Source organism: Hydractinia symbiolongicarpus, chromosome 6 (genome assembly GCF_029227915.1).
Source record: "Hydractinia symbiolongicarpus strain clone_291-10 chromosome 6, HSymV2.1, whole genome shotgun sequence".
In the NCBI taxonomy this organism is placed as follows: Eukaryota; Metazoa; Cnidaria; class Hydrozoa; order Anthoathecata; family Hydractiniidae; genus Hydractinia; species Hydractinia symbiolongicarpus.
In genome coordinates, this window is record NC_079880.1 from 12,845,998 (window position 1) to 12,856,363 (window position 10,366).

Below are 10,366 nucleotides of genomic sequence, written 5' to 3' on the forward strand. Positions count from 1 at the left end.
AGCGAATTGTGAATGGCGAATTCCGTGAGGGAGATTAGCTTCATAATATATTTTTAATTTCCACGAGAAACAAAAAAAAAATATGTGGCGAATTCGCAGAATCAAGTATCTCTTCGAAACAGGACCTTGAATATAAATCGACAAATTGTGCCTGCTTAATGATTACTGTTAAATATCAAATTTTGAAGTAGTGTCACTGTAAATTAAAGTTGTGGATATGTGGATATGCATGTATAAAATAATTCACGTGTAAACATTAAACCAAAACACCGTGGCATCCCTACGCAGCAAAAAAGTGTGATTATTTCAAGCAATAAAATTCTTGTTTTAAGCAAAGTATTGCTGAAAACAAATAAATGTTGTCTTGTCCATATAGCAAGCCAAATTGTATTACCAAGAATTTTCTTTCATTGAAACGAGCAAATTTAGTATTAAAACTAGCAAAAAACGTGTTCCTAGTAATTTTTCTCTTGGTTAGAATAATGCAAGTACTTATTTTCTTAGATAAAATAAATGTGAGTATTTCTTTACTAGCCTAGAGAGTTCCTTTTAAAACTAAAAAAAAGTTGACATATGAAAGAAAAAAAAGAAAAATTCAATTGAAATTTATTCTACATATATAACATTAATTTATACGCTTTAAGCAAATTAAGGACTACGATAACACTCTTTGTCAAAAATGCAATTCGACTAACGTGCAGTACATACAAATAGGCCGCCATTTTATAGTCATCTTTGTAGCTAAGAAAGAAACATTGACTTAAATTAATACTAGTACGAAGTTAATGTTCACTTAATTAGGGCGCTAAACTCAAAACTGCATTACACGTTTTTTTATAAGAAACCACTTTATAAGAAACAGACTAGTCGCCTTCCAAAAAATTCAGAAACATTTGCTTGTTGCAAAAAATTTTAGCTAAGAAGCCTTTTTCACACATGCTTCCCATTAATCAATGGAATTTTAATGGTATTCAGGTATGGTATATATAACAAGAAATTAGAGAATATCGACTTCAATGGAACGCACACCATTTTTGATGACGAATAACAGGCGAAAAAGGCATTATTTCATCTTTTCTTTATTTGACCGTTCAACTTTTTCCCGTAAAATTTAAGAAACTTTCACCAGTTGGCCGGTTGCTTGGTTTCTTTAAACAAAAAAAGTGTAATTTTAATTTCCCGTAATAAGGTAGAAGTCACTTTAATTTTGAATCTATAGGATGTTTCAATCCATATTTAGCGACGCCATAATAAATAATTGTTTCCAATTCAACAACTAATCCCCCAACCGATTCGTTAAAAAACGAATTTATCTCCTTACCCTCATCTTTACCAAGTACTCGATCTACTTCTTCAACAATGTAAAATGTGTTGATAAATTGGTAAGAAATCATTTACCTCGATGAAAGAGAATGTCGGAATTTTTGCAAGAATTTAGTTTTGTAATTTTTGAAAAATTAAATTTTGTTCGAAAATATCTTCCTTTATGCTGATTTGAAAAATTTAAAAATTCAGATTTATTGAAAAATTCAGATTTTACCCGCATCCCCGCCCCAGGTATGGTAACACAGGTACCAGTCGGAGAAGAGGAAAAGCCACTAGAATAAAATCTCGAAGCGCATTAAAACTTTCCATTACTTATTAAATTTTCAAAACAATATGCTATTTTGTAGCACACCTTAACCGTACTGGCTATCACGCTAAAATATATTTAACCGTATTGGCTACCACACTAAAATATATATAACCGTATTGGCTACCACACTAAAGTATATTCAACCGTATTGACTACCACTCTAAGAAAGATATTTAGCGCATGTAAGTAATGGATTGAGGGATAAAAAAATCCGGAGTTTTCTCGGGGTTTTTATTTTATGAAGAACTTTACATATTATTACATTTTGTGCAACCACAAAACACAAATTTATTTATTTATTAATAATATTTTTTTTTTGTTTTTTTGTCTTTTTTTAATTAAATTTTAAAATAACTGAAAAAGTAAAAAATCGGCACATCATTTCACATTACTTCTAATTACATTTTGTCTGTCAAATTAAAATTGGACAACCTCACATCAACTATTCCACCGATCATCCCTGATCTCTTTATTGTAAAAAGCATGACCACTCCTTGTAAGAAACAGTTCATTTAATATAAACCGAAGTACATAAGTCAATTTTTAATATGTCTGTGGACTCTTTAAGACTGTAAAAGCTCTCGTTGATTATCCACCAATTATTTCCAGATAAAACAAATCTCCGGTAGCTTAGGACCTTGAACCAACCAACATTTACCTCCAGTCATCATATAAAGAAGACTTCCGTGATTCGTCAATCGATATCTATACAATTCACACATATTATTAAATAAGCAATGATTCGTATGCTGATCTGAACGTCCATCATCATTTGCAGTTGTATTAGCTTTAAATGGTTACATTTTAAAAAAATTTGACTTTAAAAAAGCGGAATACACATTAATTTTTACAGTATATTTTGGTTATGTGTTTACAGCAAATGTTCAATTCGGATAATCCCTTTTCAGCATCATACTGTGCACATAATACCATCTATTACCTCTTCTACACAGATCATAGTAATTGCAATTATCATATTCCGAAGCAGTAAGGAAGCATTTATAAAAGCAATCGCCCCTTTCGGGCCGAATACACGGACATGATACCGTTTCCAGTTGATACCCGCTACTCTTATCTACAATCTTAAATCCTGAGCAGATTATTGGAGATGTCCAATCAAACATCTTCCAATATAACAAATTTTCACCAGTAGCAGTCAACTGATGTATGTTTTCAACACCAAGCCAATAATCCTTATCAAAATCGCCAAATCCTTTTTCGTAATCATCTTTTCGTTTGTCACACAGAACTGGTGAATGTCCAACCCTATTGTAAAATCTAATCCATCCTCCATCTTCTGTTTGCATGTCGCAATAAACTTTTGTCAAATTTCCATTGATATCGATTTCATACACACCGCTCTGGCTGTATCCTGCTTGAAGCCAATCAACACAATCTCGTTTCATCGAGCAATTGCTTCCACATCCACTTACATTCACAACAATTAAACTGTTTTGACACGTTAGGTGAACTTCATAGTAACTGGAATTTACATGCCTTTCCAATGTTTTGTTTTCACTGGTAATGTTAAACAGTTCGCACTTAACCTTATGATCTTCCTGGATGGCATTGAAAGAAACGCAGTAACCTTTATAAAGACAATGATCCATACACTGATCTTCATTTTGAACTTCAACAGTATCAACTGCAGTTGCATTATTTCTCAACTGATTACCAATCAATTCCACCACAATATCATCTTCGTCGCGATAACAATATGCATTTATTCCACAATTTGTCGCAAGAACATATAAGAAGATAACTCCAAACATTTTGCTGAAATGAGAAAGAAATTTACATAGTTTTTAAAATTAAAGATTGTACGACTTTATATTTAATAGAACAATGAAAGTTAATGTACCCTCCCACACCGCCCCGCACCCTAATAAAGGCTGTTTCACATTAGGCTGTTTTACAATTTTGACTTATGTCGTATTTTTTTCTATGTTACACCATGAAAGTGGAAGTTATGCATTTTATACCTTTATCGTTTCACCAAGCTCTTAACCTGTCTCTGTTTCGACTAGTAGGATAGGTTCAAGAATATCTTCAACAATGTCTTGTTGAAAATGTTAAAATAATATCTTCACCATTTTCGAGCAGTATGTGATGAGTTCAACAAGTTAAGTCAATGTATTATTCCGTGAAATAGATATAAATAAATATATTTACTCGGTACTGAATATAGATTCAGTTCGTAAATGTTTATATATTCACGAGAATTTCAATCATGACTTGGCAAGAGATGAGATATGAATCTAGACTATTGTTTATTTATGCTATAAGGTATATTTTCATGGTTTTATTAAAGCAAATAATAAATTAACAATTCAGAGCTATGCCGATTTAATTGGTTGTGAATGTGGTTTCACATTGATATATTATTAGACTTATATCAAACATGACTGAGTAGGTATAGAGATATGAAATTAGGCTATTAATTATTTAAGTGATGAGGTATCATGTTCATGACTTTCTTGTTAACCAATCACATGTATGATATTTTTTCTTGCTATTATTATTGTAAAATTCGACATATTGTGTTCTGTAGCATGCGACAACGATGATTTAATAGCTGATTTTAGTGAGTAACACACGAGAAAGATACACGTAAATATACAGAGATGTTTGTAAACATGGATTTACTTTTATAATTCTTTCACATTGTTTTTTCAAAGGAATTCTTAATAGAGTCGGAATATCACAAACAATAGTTACATTTTGATTAGACCATATAGGCCTCACATTAAGAAATTATTCCAAAAGAATAATATGTATTTTAGTGATAACAGAGTTCAATATTTAAAAATATTTGACAATTTACTTTTCATGGAGGGAAACATTGTCGTCTAGTGTCATAACTGATTAGTAAATTCGTCTTTAAATACGATTATCAAACATAAATATTACTGTTGCATGGCAAGAACATAAAATCGAGTAACTTTGTTTTGAATGACAAATCTATATAGTATTTGGTATTAAAAAGTATTTAAAAAATCTAAGAGAAATTTAATGTTGTTAGAAAAGTCATTATTAAATTTGTCGAAACATGTGGAAATCCATGCCAATTATTTCAAACAGCAAAAGTATGTAAGACTTTCCTCTTTTTAGTAAATTATTAAGAAATTTTTGTCCTTTTTCAGAAGTTTTTGTTAAAAAGATATTTTGCAGTTCTCACCTTCACGAAATTGGGACACAAGAGTAGTTTAATATCAAAAAAATTCAATTTAAACATCTTTTTTTAAAAAATGTTATTAAAAAAACTATCCGATGCAATGCCAATTAGAGAATATTGTTTTAAACTTTTGCAATGAAAACAAAAACTATCAACAAAATTCATGCAAAAACATTTAAATATCTGACGATAGCTATAAATTCTATAAATTTAGAATTTAAATAATTTACCTGCGAAAAGTAATGTCAGGTATCAAAAATTTCTTCAATAACAACTCTAGTTAGACAAGGTATTTCAACCTTCTTCATGAAACAATTATCATGTTCTGTTTTGAAGAATATGTTCATGGTGCTATTAAAGCGAATAATAAATTAACAATTCATAGCTGTGTGGACGAGTTCAAAAATTGACGTCATCGTACGATTTATGATAAAGTTATAAAAAAATATATTTAATTGGTTTTAAATGTGATTTCATATTGATACATTATTAGACTTATATCAAACATAACTGAGTATGTATAGAGACATGGATTTAGGTTATTACTTATTTAGGCAATAAGGTATTGTGTTTATGACTTTCTTGTTAACCAATCACATTTTGTGTTCTGTAGCATGCGATAACGATGGTCCTAATAAATGACGTCAATGAGTAACACACGAGAAAGATACACGTAAATATGTAGAGATGTTTGTAAACATGGATTTACTTTTATAATTCTTTCAGATTGTTTTTTCGAAGGAGTTCTTAATAGAGTCGATATATCACAGACAAGAGTTACATATTCATTGATCAGACCATATAGGCGTCACATTAACAAATTATTCCGAAAAAATAATTATTATTCTTGATAAAATAGTGTTTAAATTTTAAGAATATTTTACTAAACGGTTCTCGACTATTTTAAGACTGTCGTGACACAGTCTCAAGTTTACTATCTCGCTGTTATGGAAATAAGGGAACTTGAATGTATCAGCCTTTTGAATAAAATTTTGTATTGAAAAGTATTGAGCAGTTAAGATCAACTTTGATATTTTTAGAAAGACATTGACGTGCGCCAAATATTACATCGCAAAAACATAGATAAACTTTTTTGTTTGTTTTGTGTCATTACGTCATTCAGAATAACTTACATCTTTTATTATAAAGGGATTTCAAAAAGAAAAAACGCATACTGAAAAATATACTACTTTAAGGCTAGAAACTTTCGCAGGCAGAAAATTTCGCGTTTTTCGAGTTATTGACCCTTTTTGCTTTTGAGAATTTAAAAACAGCAAAATGCAAAAGTTTTTTCACGCAAAAATCATAGCCAATCTCAAAAACGCCAAAGTTTTTCACGCGTAAAAATCTTTCATTTCTAAGCAAATTTAAGACCTCTGCCTGAAGTTCGTTGTTATCAAAAAGATCAATTACACATTGATGGAATTTATGTTTACTTTTTGCGCATTCGCAAAAGTTTGCCCTTAAAGTAGGTTGGAAAAGTTGGAAAAGTTAGAAAGGTTAGAAAAGCTGCCCTCAGAGTAGGTTAGAATATAAACTGCATTGTTTTATACTCACCCAAAAATCATACACCCCAAGTCTTTCAAAATATTGCAACGCAACAACTATACATTTCAAAAACCCTACATGTAAAATAGAATATCGGGTATTAAAAATTATTTAATCACAAATCCAGTTGGACAAGATATCTTCTTTATGAAACAATTAACAATTAGAAATATTTTTATGGTATTATATGGAACATACAAAAATTAACAATTCATAGCAGTATAATATTGAATCCAACAAGTGACGTCAGTGTATTCTTCTTGATAAAGATATAAATATATATATATAGACGTTTGTGAATACGGTTTCACATTGATGAATTAATATAAGCATGGAAAATATGTAAATAGTGACTGGATAGGAGGAGGGAGATGACTTTTAGTCACTATTTATATGAATTGTGACGGATGAGCCCACACGAAAATCCATGATCTTGAAGTAAAAATGTTGTATCACGACTTGCGAAGATGGTACCTATTACCCGTTACCCTTATTTACATTGAGGTTGAGCTTCAACAGTTTCTCTTTAAAAATGGTGAATAATTTATCAACTGGGCCGAATATAGTCGGCCCAGTTGATAAAAAAATAATTAAAAATAAATAATGCAGATATTTGGACATCTAAAAGAAGGGTTATTTTCACCCTAACCATTTTGTTTTAAAAAACTTTTCATGGAAGAATTAAACGTGACTAAGACAAGTATTTTCGGCATTATTTATTTAGGCCATAAGGTATCGTGTGTTTCTGAGCTAGTCACGTGCAAGATAATTTTATTATTAATGACGTATTGACGTAAATACGTGTTCTTCTTTCACAAAAACATTCGAAGAGAATTATTGAAAACTGGTCGTTAGCTTGTACAAAAGTTTACGGGCCGCCGGTCCTCAGATCTGTCTATTTTTGTCCACCCGTAAGAACGAAGAAAATGTATTAATCTGCTGGGGTCAGAAATTAAGCTGCAATTTTACCATTTTAAACAGACGTTGACCGTAGTAAATCCACGGGGTTGCCGTGTTTAGACTTTCGCCCATTTTTCATAATTCCCGCATCGGAATTTCGTGCATTTTTGTCCCCGTGTTAGTTAAAATTATTAAATTACTCTACCGGGATGGGGGATGGTATGTGGGTTGGGGGAGGAAAGGGGGTGAAGAAAGATAGCGAAGTAAAGCTGCGGTACAACTATGCCAAACAGATAGACGGGGCTATCAATATAGAGACTATTCTTAACCCTTCTAAAAAATCCACCTGTTTTTCCGTAACCAAAAAATCTGTGGAGGAGCTGAAATGAAGCTGCAGGCAACCATTTTAAGCACGTATAATACAGCTATTAAAAATATTGGTTAGCAGGTTAAAAAATTCTTAGAATTATTTATTTAAAACATAGTCACAATTGTCCCTTAATTGCAGAAAAATAGAAACTTGTATTTAAAGTACATATTCACAATTCTCCCTCCATTGCAGAAAAATAGAAACTTGTATTTATAGTACAGATTCACAATTGTCCCTTCATTGCAGAAAAATAGAAACTTGTATTTAAAGTACAGATTCACAATTCTCCCTTCATTGCGGAAAAATAGAAACTTGTATTTATAGTACAGATTCCAATTCTCCCTTCATTGCGGAAAAAATCGTCTTCTAGTTTGCTTTATTATTGATTAACGATTTCGCCTTATTAATTATAAATAGAAAGAAAAAGTTGGACGAGCAATTGTCAATCTCGACCAAAGGACTTCTTTTTCGCTTTCTGACATGTGGCTGCGCTTCTTGTGGGCTAGCCACATATCAAAAAGCGAAAATGAAGCTCTGGGGACGAGATTTGATTGAAATTACACGGTTTTAGTTACAGAAATTTCGTAAGTTGAAGTAAGAATTTCAAAATTAATTACAGAAATGGACGTCCTTGTCAATATCAACTGACTTTTTCAAATTTATAAACATTTCGTGAGTAAGAAGTTGATAGTACACACAACCCCAATCTCTTGTTTCTTATAATCGTGCGTTATAATCAATAAAAATATTAAATATTAAAAAAAAAAGAAAATTCAGTTTTTTATTATTTATTTATTGAGGGATAAGTTATCGTGCAGAGGTTTCTTAACCAGTCACGTTCGAAATGTTTTTTTCTGGGACCACATTTAGCAAGACGGTTGCCATGACAACTTCCAAAATAGGATTTTTAATTATTTTCGGTGAAAAGTTGGGAATTAAAATAAGAGTCTTACAATAAGTTTGTTTTTGTTTTAGGAGTTATATTAAAACGTTGGTGGTCCTCCTCTTCTTCTTTTATAAGTACAAAAAGAGTAAATCACGATCCATTTTGTCGAATCCAATTTGTGAAATTGAAGTGAGACATATCCAACCTTTATAAATTAGTCGAAAGAAACGTCGACCAAATAGTTTTTAAAAATTGTATTAAATACGAATTCGATAAGTTAAATAAAAAATGCAACCTTGTACCAAGGCTTCTTGTATCTTTTTGACATCAGGACTGCGATACACAGCTGACATCATTGCATTTAACAAAGTTAGATAAAATAGACAGTTTACAGTTTTTTCCAGGACCTGTTGTCCCTTTTTGCATATCGGATGGCAAGACGAACATAGCCCTGGTGGAGGCTGGTCAAAAATCCGGTCACGCCCATACACGGCTCGGAATAAAACCAGACATTTTTCGTCAGACCTATCAACAAGCGTAGCGCCGGTGAGAGACAAAAAACCCTGGAGACGAGGTTGATAAAGTAAGATAACGTACCTGTAAAAAGAATTCAGCAGAATGGTTGGCCACACCTTCAGCTAAGACAAAAACAATCGTAAAGATATTTGGACTTGCTCCGCCAAGGTCTCAATCAGTTCTGTTTCAAAAATATTTATTTTATTTTCATTACATTCATTAGAATACAAAATACATTAACATTTCATATCAGTGTGTCCAACATTTGACGTCAGTCTACGGTTCATGATAAGGATATAAATAAAGTAGTCGATATGAATCCACTTCGGCAGGACAACAATTGAAAAAAACCTTCATTTAAACTTTAATGACGTCCGAAAGAACCTCAACCTCGTCCCCAGGGTCTTGTGGCCCCTGAGCCGTTACTACAGACAACCTCATCAACAAGACAAAATTACCTGGGAACGAGTTTTAAAAAAACCCGACAATACACAAACATTTTTTTTAAATTTGTTTGCCCGTTGCCTCTGTTGTGTAGAACTAGAGAAGCTGATGAAAATAATGTATAAAATAATGTGCTTTTGACGAAAGGGAGATAAAAGGGTTCGAATACTGTGACGTCAGCCAGGTCCCACCAATGTACAAAATATTTTTTTTAAAAAATTTGTTTAACTTTTGCGTCTATTATGAAGAGCTTGAAATGTTGATAATGTATAGGATCATCTGCTTTTGACGAGAGGTTAAGGAGATATTAACGTGTGTCACGCAAAATTGTAACTGCAGTAGCGAGACACGAAATGCGGTTAATAAAGGACACGAGAAGCCGTGGATTTATCCACAGGTTACCGACTAGTATTCAAAAACGGGTGAGTTGACTGAGCTTTAGAGAATATTTTTGGTGATTCCTAGTTACCCACTCAGAGGATGGCATCAGTTATGTTCACCCATCTTCAAGTTATTTAGCCTTAAAAAATTAGAAGTGCAATGAAATATCTTCAATTGTTTAATTAAAAATATTGACGTCAATCTAATTTATCGACGTAACGTCAAAATAGGGAAAAAAGTGTATCTTACCTTTGTCTCTCACAAACCCACGCAACCTCGTCCCCAAGGGTCTTGTGGCCCCTGGAGCCGTTATTACGGAGTGCCCGCTATCAACTCCATCAACAAGGCAAAATGCCCTGGGAACGAGGTTGAAACACACGCTCAGTTCAATAATGGTCTTACATAGGTAAATTAACATAAGCACAAAAATCTCCAATCCTGACTGGGTAGGAGAGACATGAATTTAGGTCAAACTTTATTTAAGCTATACGGCATCGTGCCTAATACTCT

General features: G+C 32.3%; 1 protein-coding gene across 2 annotated transcripts; it reads right to left on the reverse strand.

Moving 5' to 3' along the window:
* Positions 1 to 1,853: 1,853 nt before the first annotated feature.
* LOC130647046 (angiopoietin-related protein 6-like) lies at positions 1,854 to 9,212 on the reverse strand. 2 transcript variants are annotated; one of them, XM_057452762.1, is made up of 2 exons: positions 9,113 to 9,212; positions 1,854 to 3,412 (listed from the first exon to the last, which is right to left on the reverse strand). In XM_057452762.1, exon 2 carries the CDS (start codon positions 3,406 to 3,408, stop codon positions 2,521 to 2,523), a length of 888 nt encoding a protein of 295 aa, XP_057308745.1. In that variant the 5' UTR covers positions 3,409 to 3,412; positions 9,113 to 9,212; the 3' UTR covers positions 1,854 to 2,520. The 2 variants fall into 2 exon arrangements, with proteins under 2 accessions (XP_057308745.1, XP_057308744.1); XM_057452761.1 differs by lacking the exon at positions 9,113 to 9,212 and adding an exon at positions 5,042 to 5,396.
* Positions 9,213 to 10,366: the final 1,154 nt, after the last annotated feature.

What these genes read in the sequence shown, in the direction of transcription:
- LOC130647046 (XM_057452762.1), bottom strand. Translation starts at nt 3,408, where the DNA reads ATGTTTGGAGTTATCTTCTTATATGTTCTTGCGACAAATTGTGGAATA.